This window comes from Brienomyrus brachyistius, chromosome 19 (assembly GCF_023856365.1).
Source record: "Brienomyrus brachyistius isolate T26 chromosome 19, BBRACH_0.4, whole genome shotgun sequence".
NCBI lineage: Eukaryota > Metazoa > Chordata > Actinopteri > Osteoglossiformes > Mormyridae > Brienomyrus > Brienomyrus brachyistius.
In genome coordinates, this window is record NC_064551.1 from 18,444,800 (window position 1) to 18,459,332 (window position 14,533).

General features: G+C 47.2%; 2 protein-coding genes and 2 non-coding genes across 8 annotated transcripts; 3 read left to right on the forward strand and 1 right to left on the reverse strand.

Moving 5' to 3' along the window:
• The first annotated feature begins 1,346 nt into the window (after window positions 1–1,346).
• trnay-gua (transfer RNA tyrosine (anticodon GUA)) lies at window positions 1,347–1,436 on the forward strand. The gene is given in 2 exon segments: window positions 1,347–1,383; window positions 1,401–1,436. It is a non-coding gene; the product is annotated as a tRNA-Tyr (tRNA).
• Window positions 1,437–1,638: 202 nt separating this feature from the next.
• Window positions 1,639–1,711, forward strand: trnaa-agc (transfer RNA alanine (anticodon AGC)). Its single transcript has one exon. It is a non-coding gene; the product is annotated as a tRNA-Ala (tRNA).
• Window positions 1,712–2,250: 539 nt separating this feature from the next.
• agbl5 (AGBL carboxypeptidase 5) lies at window positions 2,251–13,211 on the forward strand. 4 transcript variants are annotated; one of them, XM_048985819.1, is made up of 17 exons: window positions 2,251–2,436; window positions 3,103–3,172; window positions 3,302–3,591; window positions 4,048–4,219; window positions 4,966–5,132; window positions 5,625–5,802; window positions 5,893–6,071; window positions 6,458–7,004; window positions 7,271–7,440; window positions 7,516–7,651; window positions 7,733–7,920; window positions 8,011–8,213; window positions 11,727–11,842; window positions 11,955–12,007; window positions 12,258–12,376; window positions 12,498–12,592; window positions 12,699–13,211. In XM_048985819.1, exons 3-17 carry the CDS (start codon window positions 3,368–3,370, stop codon window positions 12,741–12,743), a joined length of 2,592 nt encoding a protein of 863 aa, XP_048841776.1. In that variant the 5' UTR covers window positions 2,251–2,436; window positions 3,103–3,172; window positions 3,302–3,367; the 3' UTR covers window positions 12,744–13,211. The 4 variants fall into 4 exon arrangements, with proteins under 4 accessions (XP_048841776.1, XP_048841775.1, XP_048841777.1 ...); XM_048985818.1 differs by lacking the exon at window positions 12,699–13,211 and having other exon boundaries at window positions 12,498–12,690; XM_048985820.1 differs by lacking the exons at window positions 11,727–11,842; window positions 11,955–12,007; window positions 12,258–12,376; window positions 12,498–12,592; window positions 12,699–13,211 and adding an exon at window positions 8,556–10,939.
• Window positions 13,212–13,355: 144 nt separating this feature from the next.
• Window positions 13,356–14,004, reverse strand: ost4 (oligosaccharyltransferase complex subunit 4 (non-catalytic)). 2 transcript variants are annotated; one of them, XR_007383861.1, is made up of 3 exons: window positions 13,877–14,004; window positions 13,573–13,753; window positions 13,356–13,474 (listed from the first exon to the last, which is right to left on the reverse strand). XR_007383861.1 is itself a non-coding variant. In XM_048985822.1 (3 exons), the coding sequence occupies exon 2, from the start codon at window positions 13,750–13,752 to the stop codon at window positions 13,639–13,641; it is 114 nt and encodes a 37-aa protein (XP_048841779.1). In that variant the 5' UTR covers window position 13,753; window positions 13,877–13,987; the 3' UTR covers window positions 13,356–13,474; window positions 13,622–13,638. The 2 variants fall into 2 exon arrangements, 1 of the variants encoding a protein (XP_048841779.1); XM_048985822.1 differs by having other exon boundaries at window positions 13,622–13,753; window positions 13,877–13,987.
• Window positions 14,005–14,533: the final 529 nt, after the last annotated feature.

A 14,533-nucleotide genomic window follows, 5' to 3' on the forward strand; every position in this document is an offset into this window, starting at 1 on the left:
CAATTACCATGAATTTATATGGTAACATTTTTTGTGTTTCCAGATGAAAATAACCTACCAAATCATAAAATAACATACACTAAAAGCAAGAATGATACAGTAAATACACATCTTAGAAATATCGTTTGGTTGGGGAGCATCGCTGGTACAATGCATGGCCGTGCCCATCACACGACAAAACACCTTAGGATCTCAGTTGACGACCTTGGATCTTGGTCTTTATCCAGGACACCTGCAATCCCAGACACTCAGACTCCTCGCTCAGTCCCTTGAGCACCCTGATCAGAGCCTCCATTGATTCTGTTAAGATCACAGCATCATCAACAAAGCCAAGATTGGAAAAGCTTTCCTCATCAACAGATGCTCTACAGCCTCTAACCTGCCCATCACCCAGTCCATGTAAGCATTGAACAGAGTAGGAGCAAGAACCCCTGATGAACCCCAGAATCCATTGGGAAGAACACAGAGGTACTGTTTCTGCTCTGCACAGCACTCACAATACAGGTGTACAGGCCAGCCATGATGGCCAGCAACTTCAGGGAAACCCTGAACTGGAATGGTCAACACCCCAGTATAGCATTTGTACAGACTTCAAGAAATCACAGCCATGATATAAACTGAAAGACAGCTGGGACTTGTGTGTGGGGCTGGGATAGCTCGAAAACAAGCAGGGCAGTGGGTCCTGAGGACCGAGTTTGAGAACCACTGGTTTAGTCAAACTGGAACTTGTCTTCGAAGCCTGAGTTTGTTGAACCAGCTTCGGGATATAGGTCCTTGGGTCATTCGCTATCTTGCGCCTGTAGCTTCCGAGATCCCGACCAGGAAAAGTGATCACAGAAAATGGGTGGATATTGTTATTTTTATTATGCACTGCATTATGTTTCAGATGTTTTAATGAATTTGGAAGTGTTCACGTTTTAAATGGAAAAGGGTGAAGCATTTGACTAACTGACGCTAAATATGAACGGTATGTACCTGTTGCGACTTAACACCTAGGACCGAATCTCGTTCGTCACCGAGGGGGCTTGTACTATGAAAGATAGCTCATTTGTAGTTGTATATATGCATATTGCCTGTTTGATTCCTTGGCCCCGCTGCGTTGCAGGTAATTGACCTGTCTATATCCTCTATCCCCCATAGCCGAACAGGGTGTGATAGTAAAGTAATTGCAACCCCCCGAGTTTTCTTGGACGTGTTGTATAATTTATTAAAGACGTAATCATAAAAATCACCGATTAAACAATTTACGGATTACAGATAAATTATGGATACAATATGCCTTTAAATATAACAAACAATACCTCGGAACCGGTGAAAAGGGGACAGTTGAAGGGCGATGGCGGGAGCCTTCGATAGCTCAGTTGGTAGAGCGGAGGACTGTAGCGGGTTACGTCACTGGTATCCTTAGGTCGCTGGTTCGAATCCGGCTCGAAGGACTCATCTTTTCGTGTTGCTTTTTTTTTAATTAAATTAAAAAAATTAAAATTTTGAACTTTTCTACTGAATTTTATATACATTCTTATCTAGTTAGTAGCAGCAAACATAAACACTTACTCATAGATTAAAATGACACAAAACAAAAAAACAAATTAAGCTTATAGCGAAACTTAATACAGTGTAATCGGCTATTTCAATGAAGGGGGATTAGCTCAAATGGTAGAGCGCTCGCTTAGCATGCGAGAGGTAGCGGGATCGATGCCCGCATCCTCCAAGGTATCCTTTTCGTTACGCCAAATAGGTCTATTGAACCCCTCTCCACATCAGTGTCCTCTAAAAGAATTAAAACCTTAGAGCAGCAATTCATCCGGCCGAAAGGCCGAAGTGTTCCTCCTCATTCCTAAGGACCGTCTATCGTTTATATCAGAGAAAGCAGATGGCTGCCTTTCGCAGCAGAAATCTCGTGGCTATATTTACACTTTTCCTTAACGTCACTTGATAAATATTGATTCTGTGAAGAACAGCATTTGGTGAAATATAAATAATCTTCAATTAAGGTATTTCAATAGCGTGGTAATAAACATGAAATTGTAGCAAATTCAACTGTGGCAGGACTGTAACAAACTAGGAATACAAAACTTTAAAGCCAATAGTATTTCAATATAGAGCATTTTGCGTTTTAAACACACTTGACTTAATTTATAGTTCAGTCAATACCCTTCGCTCTTCAGCCAATCACCTTCCTCGTTGCTCCTCCGCCGATGGTCGTTTGGTCGTAGCCAATAGGGACGCGGCTTGCTTTGGTTCCGCAGAGACGGACAGCTCTATGGGTTTGTTTGGGTTTAAAGAGCAAGATGGTGATGAAGATCGGAGGCAGCTCGCTTATAACGAAAATAATGGCTGCTGTATTCGATGTTACATGTTGATGAAATGAATAAATGCGCGTAGTGTTAAAATACTGCGATCCGAAATAATTGGATGCGTTTGTCATTTCGTCGGGTGAGAATCCTCTTCCTGATGGGTGTTGTGTTTTGTGTGTTTAATTGGTTTAATTATTTTAATGCTTCAGTTTTTCAACGAAACTGTTGAGCGGAATTCAGTGGGACGTTGTGTGGGAACGGGCCGTGAAGGTGAATTTGGGGGGGTCTGTGTAGTATAAACGTTCCTCGGTGTGATAGATGCATCAAGGCAAACACAACACGTAACCCTCATGTCGTCTTGCTGCTCCACTTTCTAATGTATTTTTATGTTACTGATGGTTCATGATTCGTTTCATTAAACAAAGATAGTGAGCAACCGTTTGTTTAGTGATCCAGCGATTATTAACGAAAGGGAAAAGGGGAGGGAGATGGGCGTGGGTATGGTCTGTACGGAGGGAAGGCGGGCGTGGAGACGGAGAGGGAGGAGTGTGTTTGGATGGTCTGTACTGAAGGGGAGGCAGGCGTGAGGATGGTCTGTACCGGGGGGGGGGGATGGAGAGGATGGTCTGTACCGGGGGGATGGAGAGGATGGGCATGGTCTGGATGGGGGAGGTTACAGGCATGGGGACACTTGGGACAATCATAGCAAAGCAAGCAGAACATAAATTCAACTTTTTATATAAAAACGTATATATTTATATGTACCCTTCATATGCTTATTCAACCTTCTGCTTTTCCATAAAAGGTTTAAGTGGTAAAGATGCACTTCCCCGAGAAAATTAACTGGGTTGAGGAAATAATTCCCTGTTGCCTCAGTAAGTATAATTAACAATTTAAATGTGCCAGGGTAGTGACTCTAAATTCAGCAGAGCAGCTTGTCAGTGAGATACATGGGATACATAGGAACTTATTCCTGCACCTGATCCATGTTGTGTTCCTTCCAGGAGGTGGCTTGTTTGTGAGGAAAAGGATATGAGCTCGAGGATCTTCTCTGGGCAGGAAGCACAGATATGGAGTTCTGCTTTGGAAACCTTATTTTCAGCTCCAAGTTTGACTCTGGGAACCTGGCCCAGGTTGAGAGGGTGGATCACTGTCTGTCCGAGGGGGAACGTGCTGGGTTGGGACCCGGCATCACGGGGGAGCCGGAAGGGCTTCCTTCCTCCCTTCCGGACTACGAGTTCAATGTCTGGACTAAACCTGATTGTGCAGAAACAGAATTTGAAAATGGGAACAGGTAGATGTGTTCTGCAGTTCAGTAAAACTGTGTCTTTCCATTAATCCGGTAATAAAACATACAGGCAATTCTCAACTTACATAAAACCAACTTACAATTTGAACACATGCAAATAATATGAGATTCGCAGAGTTTACAGAACCATTAACGAAAGAAGTGGAGTATGTCATAAGTAAACTTACATTTTTTTCCCTTTTTGTTTTACATGTTCTTTAGTATGTATAACCAGTATATATCTGATATATGTATTTGTTGCTGTAAGGAAAAAAATGGCATGGAATTTAAATTAGACGTTCGTAAAGCTTTTTGGAACAGATTGTATATGTCAGCCTGGAACTGCCTGTACTGCCTGTTTTGCTTCTTAAACTTGAAACTTGTTTGAAAATATGAAAGTATAAAATTAGTATCTAACAAGTACGAAATATTCCTTGATAAACGTATCGCATGTCATTGTAGGTCCTGGTTCTACTTCAGTGTCCGGGGGGGCACTCCAGGAAAGCTGCTCAAGATCAATGTCATGAACATGAACAAGCAGAGCAAACTGTACTCCCAGGGAATGGCTCCGCTGGTAAAGACGCTGCCCGTGAGACCGCGCTGGGAGCGAGTGCGGGACCGGCCCACGTTCGAGGTGCGTGGGCCCCGTTTGCAGTGCTGCGATGTGGGTAACAGCTGCCTGGGTGCCTGTCCAGGAAGCTGTGGTCAAGTAAAGATTTATCCTCATGTCAGCCATGTTCAGTACAGAGTGAGACTATCCGATGGTCTGAGTTGCGATATTTTGATTTTTACGATGGGTAAATGTTTTTCATAGTACCATATTCAATAAATTATATGAGATATCCAAAATTTTATTATGAAGAAGGGCTTTTTGTTGATTATTTTGCTTAGCTGTCGGCTAATTTAAGTGTTCTGGTAATGTTTAAGACGAGCTAGGTCAGGCTGTGATGTTTGTTGGGTTAGGTGTCTTGTCTTAAACCACATTTTTGCCTTATGATATTTTCGCCTTACAGTAGGTTTATCAGAACATAACTCCTTGGTAACCAGGGGAGAAGCTGTAATTTAAGGGGAGGGGAGACAGAAGGTAACTTAAACATAACATACATTGCACATTAGACACGGGCTAACTGGCACGCCACATAACTCTGCAAAATTAGTGCATGGAAGTATTGAACTTTTCAGTAGTTCACCAGACGTGGGCAACATGGTAAAAATTTGGGTGTGTGTGTTTCCGTGGTGTGTGGGTGGTAGAGCCTGGGGGGGAATGTGGGGCGCGTGAATGATGGGACAGCCTGCAGGAAGAATGCCCTGGGTGTGGGTGTTGATGAGTACGTTAATGTGCCTCTGATTGCTTCTCTTATAAACCTGTTCCCCATGCAGATGGTGGAGAGCCAGTTCATCCTGTCCTTCAGTCACCGGTTCCTGGAAGGGCGTGGCACGACCACCTACTTTGCATTCTGTTACCCCTTTTCCTACAGCGAATGCCAGAACATGCTGCTTCAGCTGGACCAGAGGTTCAGCGGCTCTCAGCACCTGGGGCCCAATAGGTACCACCAGCAAATCAGGCTTCTGTGTTGTATAAAACTAAATACACTGTTTTTTATTGGGCTGAGTTTAAGAACAGCTTCATAAGCCTTGCGCCATGGCCACACGGGCCTTACACTTGTAAACAGAAGGCTGTTTGTTCCAGTGTCTGATTTGGCTTTTGGATCGACTGGTACTTGTCTAGTACAATGTCACAGTGATCCTGGGGCCTGAGCAGGATGCCAGTCCAGTGCAGGGCATACATGCACATTATGGGCAGTCTAGAGATGCCAGTTCACCCAACTGCATGTTTCCCGACAGGCTATGGTGTCATCCCCAGTTACATGATTAATATGTCCAGCTGGATAAATGAATTCAAATTAAAGATGATATTTAATATATGTCCATGTTTATTTCATGCATGTTTTGTGTATCATTTGGGTGGGCTGAGAAGGTTTCCTTCCTTAGGGTTGGGGTTAAACTAGGAGCCGCAGTGTGATGGCCGTGTCCCTCAGTCCCTTAGACTCTGTGTACTACCACCGTGAGCTGCTCTGCCACTCCCTCGATGGCCACCGTGTCGACCTCATCACCATCACCTCCTGTCATGGCATGATGGAGGAGCGGGAGACCCGGCTCGACAAGTTGTTCCCAGATGGCGCTACTCCCCGACCGCACAGGTTCGCGGGGAAGAGGGTACGTGACCCCTTCCCGCCGCCTGCCGTCTCCGTGGCGTCCCAGCACTGCCGGCGGTCGGCTAACCTTTATGGCTCCCTCTCGCTGAAGGTGTTCTTCCTTAGTAGCCGAGTCCATCCCGGAGAAACGCCGTCCAGCTTCGTCTTCAACGGCTTCCTGAGCTTCATCCTGAAGCAGGATGACCCTCGCGCTCAGGCGCTGCGCAGGATGTTCGTCTTCAAGCTGATCCCCATGCTGAATCCGGACGGAGTTGTACGCGGACACTACAGGTGAAGCCCATGACATTCAGGCCCAGTATATCCCAGACGCCCGACATTCCTGCGGCCAGCATCTGCGACACTTGGCAACTCTCAGCCGAACGCCCTAGATGGATATATAGCCCTACCGCATATCTGAAACATTTGATTATTTTTGATTTTGTGCTGAAACTGTAAAATTTATATCATAAGGCTTGAGGAATGAAGTGGTTTTTGAATCTGGTAGACAGTGTTCAGATGCTGTGAAATCTCCCACCAGACCGCAGGGGGGGGTCAAGAGCTTCTGGCTGGGGTGGCAGGGGTTGGTAAATTGGTTGATTTGATCGATTTGGCTTATTGTGAAGTTCGACTGTTGTCTGTACTAGTTAAGGACTCTTTGCGTTTGCTCCTCCGTTCAGGACGGACTCCCGAGGGGTGAATCTGAACCGGCAGTACCTCAACCCCAGCTCTGAGCTTCACCCCTCCATCTACGCGGCCAAGGCTGTCATACTTTACCACCACGTGCAGAACCGTATCAGCCGGGGCTCCCCCGACTGGCGCACCTTCACCACGCCCCTCTGCTCGAACCTGCTGAGCACAAAATCTTCCAATCATTCCAACACCAAATGCCTGAACACGTTTGACCTGGAGAGGAGTAACAACCTGAGGAATGACAGGGAACAGGGTACAGGGGACCTCCCCCTCTCCGCTGGGGGATCGGCGTCCCCAGACATCCCCGCATGCTCTGAGGAGAACGCCAGTCCCTGGCTGGGCGAGCTGGACCGTGAGGGACACTGTGATGAAGAGGAGGGTCTGAAAAGCAGGTCTTCCGGGGAGTCACTGCAGCCGTCGGAGTCCATCCCACCGCAAGAGGGCGGGATCGCGTACTACGTGGACCTGCACGGCCACGCCTCTAAGAGAGGCTGCTTCATGTATGGGAACAGCCTGTCTGTGGAGAACGATCAGGTGAGGAGCACCTCTGATATCTCCTTAGCTCATCCTAGACATGCCACTTTAATCCTGAGCTATCTGCCATCTTGATTGCGATATGGTTTGTGGCCGTGCTGAAGAGCCCTCCAGTGACGTGACTGTTCTGTCATGCAGGGGTAAGGAACTGGTGACCAGCCAATCACAGATACCTAACCCACTGAGCCCCCCCCCCCCCCCCCCCGCTCTGTAGAAAAGGCATGTAGATTTAACCCTTTCATGTTCTGCTGTGGGGTCGTTTCCAGGTGGAGAACTTGCTTTACCCGAAGCTCATCTCCTTCAACTCGGCACATTTCGACTTTGTGGGCTGCAATTTCTCCGAGAAGAACATGTACGCCAAAGACAAGCGAGACGGCCAGTCCAAAGAGGGCAGCGGGCGCGTGGCCATCCACAAAGCCATCGGTCTCGTGCACAGGTATGGCGTGACGATGCGTCCCACGTGCGCAGTGGTAGCCTCCCTATCACCATTCACTGACTCCTCTGTCTGCAGCTACACGCTGGAGTGCAACTACAACACGGGCCGCTCCGTCAGCAGCATCCCCCCAGCTTGCCATGACAACGGGCGGGCCACCCCTCCCCCTCCCCCCGCCTTCCCTCCAAAATATACGCCGGAGATTTTCGAACAGGTAGGTATCTGAGTGGCGCAGACTCTCCGATTCGCCCGTCAGTGTGCAGCGGCCGGTCCATGCAGCACCTCTGTCTGTCAGGTGGGCAGGGCTGTTGCTGTGGCAGCCTTGGACATGGTGGAGTGTAATCCCTGGCCGCGCCTCATCCTGTCGGAGCACAGCTGCCTCACCAACCTGCGGGCCTGGATGCTGAGGCATGTGAGGAACAACAAAGTAGCCAATGGCAGCGTCAGGAAGCACGGGGTCAAAGCTCCCCCGCCCAGGACCTTGTGAGTGCTCCCTGCAGCCCCGCCCTCGTATCCCCAACCCCCGTTCCTCTCCTCGGCCGTGCCACATGACTCCGGCTCTTTGTACTCCAGGGGTTCGAGCAGCTCTGTGTCCGAGATGGCCCTCAACCGCACGCGCAGCAACAGCAGTGGGACCTGCAGTGGCGGCCAACAGACACCTCCTCAGCTCAAGAGTTCCCCCAGTTTCACGTTCGGATGCAGCCAAGTCCCACGGACCCCTGGTCCCACCGCTGGGCTGCACAGGGGCGGCCACAAAGCCCTGGGACCAGTGCGAGGTAAGCTGACCAACACGCCATGCCAGGAATCCACCCGGGGGGGGCGGGGGGCTGGGCATGGCACAGGGCTTTGTGCTCCACCCAGGGTTCTCCATTCTGTGCCCAGCCAATGAAATGAGAGCTGGTGGATGCCTGCCTCTCTAGTGATGCTGCGTTTCCGTGGTAACCTGTGAATTCCCTGAATGCATAGTTACAGATACGCACCCGGATGCCTGTTATTTATAAGATTGCCAGCTGTTACGTCTCGCACAGTGCATGAGAAGGTCGCTGCCATGGAGTCAACCTCGTCCCCATCTCTCTGCTTCCATCTGTAATCCGCAAAGTGTGTCTCTCTCTGTGTAGAGTCCAAAGCTCAGGAGAAGAGGCGTCCGCAGCGACTCTCTGGGGCCCGAGCTGCAGCCGGCGGCCCCCCGGCCCCCCCCACCTGCCCTCCTCCCTCCCACCCGTCCGTCCCCACGGGCTTCCCTAAGGCAGCTACCCTGGGTCCCTGCTCCATCCCTGCTTCCTTCAGCATGGCTGGCCTTTACTCCCTCCAGCCTCCCAGCCTCTCCAAGCTGCTCCCCTCTCTGCAGGCCATGCCCAAGACCAACCTCCTGAACAAGGCGCTAAGCCGGACGCTGAGCCCCCTGTTGCAGCAGGCCCTGCCTCCCCTGGCCTTCCTCGGTGACGTCAGGGAGCGGCCCGGCTGCCCGGGCAGAGAGGAACGTGAGCGTGTTCGGGCAGGGCAGCCCTGAGGGCGGCAGGATGCCGATTGCATGCCCCAGGTGCTAAGTAGGTTTTCTGTTAGAGCTCCGGGCTGAGGGTCGGTGCCGAGCACAACTGCCCCTGAGACGGAGCCCTGTGTTTCCCAGAGGTGATTCGATAGCTGATCCGACTCGTAACCTTGAAATAAAGATCATGGGGCCCATCCTGCCACCCAGCCCACTGCCATACAACTGCATTTTAAACGGGCCAGCCCGGTCCACCTTAAGGCCTGCTCTGTCTGCGTAAACGTGGTGTAGCCTTACGTTGACTGTGGGTATCCGTTTTTAAGGTGGAACCTTTCATCTGGAAGCCAGGCTAAATGATCATGCCATCAACCCCAGAGACCACGTCACTCCCCAAACCGTAAACATGTACATATCAGGGGGAATTCTTAAACACATTTGCTGGCTATATTTAGGAATTGGTAGGACACCAGTTTAACTGTATTAAGAGTTTACCAGCTTTGTTTATCCATGTTGCACTTTTTAAGCATTTTACAGACACCGCGTGTGCGGCTTGTCGACTGCACGCCAGGTTGGCGCCGGGGCCCCAGACCGCGTCGCAGCCCTGGCTTAGAGCACAGCCATTGTCAGGCTCTCCTTAGGTGCACCCAGCAGTGAGTTATACACACTAAGTACATGTGGCTGGTATTTTCTACACTGTGTGTGCACTTTTTAAACAGTATTTCTAATAATCCCACGTGCTGGAACAAAACACCCTGACACGTTACCGAGTACAGGTACATTAACACGTCATGTGACTGTCTGTCAGCAGACTTTCTACTTTTTTTGTGGGCCTAAAGTCAGAGCAGAAAAGGACTGTGGGGATGAAGCACATTTACCTGTTTTCTATGTGTCAAAACACAGGTCCGCTATGCACACTCTGCATTGGTTTCTGTGCCTGAGTTGTTATTGGTAACCAGGTAGGGTTGAACATTCGAAGACGCTAGAGGCCAGTAACTGTGAGGTGATGCGCTGTGTGGTCACCCTCTTACTCAGACTCCCACAGCTCATACAGCGATTCTCGACCTGGAAAAAAAAAAAGTCATGTTTCTCAGCCCAGTCCTCCGGGACCCCACATGATCTACATTTTTGCTCCCTGCCAGACAGTCCACATGTTTGTGCCCTGCTAGTTCCCTACTGGGTTGAGAAACACTGACTTAGAGGATCTTTGAGCAGACCAGTGATGTACCTGTCTCCACCAGATGTACCGACAGTAGTGTCTGTTGTCCTGAGTGACGTTCGTGTGTCATTCGGTATTGAAGTTTCCACAAACAGCTAGGCCACATCTCAGAAGTTCAGGTGATGTGATGTGATGTTTGATCCGTTTTTGTGGATGTTGTACTGGAAGGCAAACCGCCAGCTTTCTGTCAGGACAGATTTAGAGCATGAATATTCCCACTGTTTTATATGTATATATATGTACAGTATATATACACGACTAATGGTGACGGGGGAAGTGTGTATGTACGGCTTCCAGCCTCAGTATTGTGCCATAACTGTTTGTAAGGAGTTATACCTCATTTCTTAGGAGCGTGTGTTTGTTTTCTACATTAATTTGATTAATCTTTGTCATGTGAACTCTGCTAAAGTTGCTGTGAGCCTCAGCCTATCATGTTTCTTAATCCCCGTGGCTGCGTGTTCAATACAGGAACAGTGCAGGGTTTTTCTGTACCAGTCCTGCTGGAGGCATAACCAGGCTCATATGCTCTTCCCAGGAACATAAAACAAGCCATGTACTGTGGAAGAAGTTAAGGGTCGTGCTTTAGGGATGGGCCCTGTGGTCACCTCTGCTTCCAGCAGCCAGCACACGCCCTTTCAGCATTACCGTGGGATGATCTCAGCTCTAGGACTCTGACGTCAATTCCTCGGATGTCATCACAACTTTGCCTTCTTTTATACATGCTGTGGTCTGATATTTCTGATGATGTCTGGCCTTTTATGTAATAAATGTTCCCTTTCTGACTGAGAACTTTAACCTTTGCCCCTTTTCTGACCATTTTCTTGTCTTCTGTTACCTTACCTCCCTCATTAACCTCGGCTAACATTTTACACGGCTGCTGTATTTAGTCCATTCTGCAGAACACTTTCAGGAATTAATGCTTGATTAACATGGTACTGAAAAGGTCAGCATTTGGGCATAGTATTTTCTCACATCATTTTGTACAGCTGTATGTAACTTCGCTAAGAGATCCAGGTTTGTTCATCTAAAACTCCAAGCAGCCACTTGAAGGATAATTCAAGCAAAAAAATGGACCTTCGTGAATACGTATGAATTGTATCGCCAGTGACGCAGGTTCTGAAACATTTCCAACAGCTCCTTTGTACCTCTGAGGCTCAGATATTAATTATCTGAGAGCTGAATTTAAACACACTGGGTTGATATGCCAAAAAAGTCAATGTATTGCAACATTGGGTGATCACGAAGTCAGCCTGTGTCTAATGGACAAGATGATGGGCAATTTGCTCTGAAAACCTGTATATTGACATCACAATAGCCAGCCTACTGTACATCAGTATGGATCAGTGCTGCAATAGACCTTCACAAGACATAAAACTATTTCCATTAGAAACTGGAGAGACAGGGTCCCAATACATTGAGTAATGAAACTGACTATGCCTGGTTTCACAGATATTGTTCTTGAAATAAGCAGAATGTCACACAGATGTCTTGCCTCTGAGGGTTTGTCTTTTCCAGATCGTTCTGGGTGCTTCATGATCGTGTGCCATGTGGCCTACATTTCCTCACTGCTTCATCTCCACTGCGCAGGCTGCAGTTGTCCTAATCTTCATGCTGACCAGCAAACTAAGCAAGTTCCACTGAGGAGGGGGAGGTTGATCAGCCAGCAAGCACAGACCCGGAAGGTGGAAATGGCCTCCTCGGCGGTACGCAGTTAATGCCAAACTTGACAAAAGCCACTGTATGACATGCACTTACTGCAGAGAGCAGAGTACTGTGTTTAAGCAATGCCAGCACTAATTCTCAGTTACTTTCCAGTGCTTTGTGAAAGATGGCTCAGCAAACACCCTGTGGTCCATCAAATACTCAAGGTACATGAACTGAGAAATTAACAGACATCTGTTTTTCTGTTGAACAGTCTAATTCTGGGCATATCAGTGACTCTACTGGGTCTTCTAGCTAGAAACCCACAGCAACAAATCAGTGTTAAATTCTCAGTGTCTCCTTTGGCTCTGATACTAGTTGGTAATCCAACTGCTGCCTCATGTAATTTCATGCTGCCTCCTTCCTTGGATTTGTACGTCCCATACTCATCTGGAATTTTCTCTTACCTCACGGCAGGTGTAACCTGCAGCCGAGGCCGTGCCGCCCACCAGTGCGCTGGCCAGATACGGGACCCATCCAGGCCCCCGGCTGCTCCATAAGCACGAAGGAGCCCAGCAAAAAGAAGCCTATTGGAGGTAAGGAGCAGCTCCTACCACCTGCCTCCTTTTCAACAGCAACCATAAATGTAAGGCCTGTCGCAAGCGATCTTAAGTAAGTTTATATTTCTTTGTTCCTTTTACACAATGGCTGGCAAAGCAATGTCCACTTCGAAGGTCCTGATTAACAGCCTAGCCCAGCATGCTGTCTCCAAAGGAGACCCAGGCCTTCAATCTAGAGCTGCCTCAATGCAGGTAACACACCCAGCCCTGGGCATTTCACAACTAGTCTACGGCACAATATAACATCAGTAGCTATTCCCCAAAACCATTTTTCTCTTCCTTTTGTTTTTCCTTCAAGGAGTTTTCTGCTTCAGCCTCCTTTCCCTTGTGCAGTGAGGTCTGACATAACCTGGGACAGAGTTTGAACAAACTACTCTCTATTCCCCAGAGCCTGGTGGAACAGCTTTACGTTTGAAATAAGATATTCTTGGTAATAGCAGTATATGTAGCCTTAGTTTAAAATGTAGAGAGAGATACAGCCACTAAAATATCATGAAGTTCAGGTTTATATTTGAGCCATGTTGCTGGATCTCAGTAGCTATTTTACATGTATTACTCTATAATCACTCTAACTGCCATTTTTAAAAGTGTTAAAACACACTGTAATTTCTCAAATTAAGCTTTACACATATTTCTCAGTGCTTAATCATATTGATAATTCAGTTCTATTCCTTACAGGGCATTCTGCACCTTAACTTTTTAAGTCAAGTTCTTATGTTAAGAATTATGTACCTCGAGGGACAAGTGTATCCTCTCAATACCTAGACCCCACTATTTTTACATTAAGCAATAAAATACTCGACTAAAGTAATGTATATTGTGTGTGACTTGTTCAATCTGACTGGTTTCTACATCCGACTCATTTGAGCTACATATACAATAAGCCACTGGATGGACCTCAGGAGGCTGGCAGCAATGAAGGATACATACTGGTGCAGTTTAACATGGGAAAATGTTACTGTTTCATGAAGCATTTATTCAAAACAACTTTAATAAAGACATTTACAGACTGGCTTAAACAGTCCTCCCAGCGAGGCAAGTCATCGTTTCACGATCATGGTCCCGATCTTCACCCTGGCAGTAAAAGAAGACAAACACTGGTATATTAACAATATGGATATTACGCGAAAGCCGCTGCTGATACAAGTGAGTTTACATTTACATGCGCTCACAGCGTTACAAAATCAGACAGCACTCCACGTAGGCCTGAGCGGTAAACACCTTCCATGCATACAGCTTCACTCCAGTTTCTTCGGATTGTTAACGGCCACGTAGTGGTAAAGAACCACCAGCAGGAAGAGTGACACGCCGAGCATGTTGGCGAAAATGGCCAGCTGTACATCAGTCACCATCCTGGGGAGATGTGGGAACACCAACACCACAGTATGAACCCAAACGTGCAACCACCATTGCGCACACGTGACTTTAAAACTATCATTATTGCCAAAAAATAATATTAAATGTAAAGAAACTCACTCTGTTGGCTGTCTGTGTATTATTTGTAATTAAAAGGAACAAACAACTCCTCAGTTCACTGCGTTTCCTCCACGTCTCATCAGGCGTCGGGAACCAATGGTATTCGCGCACATCCACTTCCGTCACGTCACTTCCGCAAAGTCTCTGCAGAATTCTTATGCGCTTAACGGGTATCAGCTACGATGAAAAGAAGGATTAATCAATGAATTAATATAGGGAATTAAAATTGATTTATAAAATACACGTTTCTGCAACCTGCCATAAATACATGTCTTGTCACTAAAACGACAAAAGAGGTTTATTTCATGATTGTATCCAGTTTGGATAACTGTTTGTCCTACTATTTTTAAACTAGTTTCATTATATTACATTTATTAATTTATTTAGCCGATGTGACGTACAAATGAAGCAGATAATACCTAAAAGTATACAACTAACAAGCGGCCAAATTAGCAGAAGTACAGTTAGGCTGAGTTTCCAGTTCAGGACTAGTACTATTTGCACTGGAGTAAGAGCTACAGGATATGTAACAAAAAAAAACATTGCAAGAACCTAATAAGAGAGCAATTAAAATCAAAGACGAGTGCATAAATAAGAACACCCAGGGTACAGGACTGGTTAAGTGAGAAGACAATGGTGGGCCAGTTGCTTGAGCTG

What these genes read in the sequence shown, in the direction of transcription:
- agbl5 (XM_048985818.1), top strand. Translation starts at nt 3,368, where the DNA reads ATGGAGTTCTGCTTTGGAAACCTTATTTTCAGCTCCAAGTTTGACTCT. An exon ending in GGGACCGGCCCACGTTCGAG is followed by an intron (nt 4,220 to 4,965) that starts GTGCGTGGGCCC and finishes TTCCCCATGCAG; the next exon opens with ATGGTGGAGAGCCAGTTCAT. An exon ending in CAAAAAGAAGCCTATTGGAG is followed by an intron (nt 12,377 to 12,497) that starts GTAAGGAGCAGC and finishes TGGCTGGCAAAG; the next exon opens with CAATGTCCACTTCGAAGGTC.
- ost4 (XM_048985822.1), bottom strand. Translation starts at nt 13,752, where the DNA reads ATGGTGACTGATGTACAGCTGGCCATTTTCGCCAACATGCTCGGCGTG.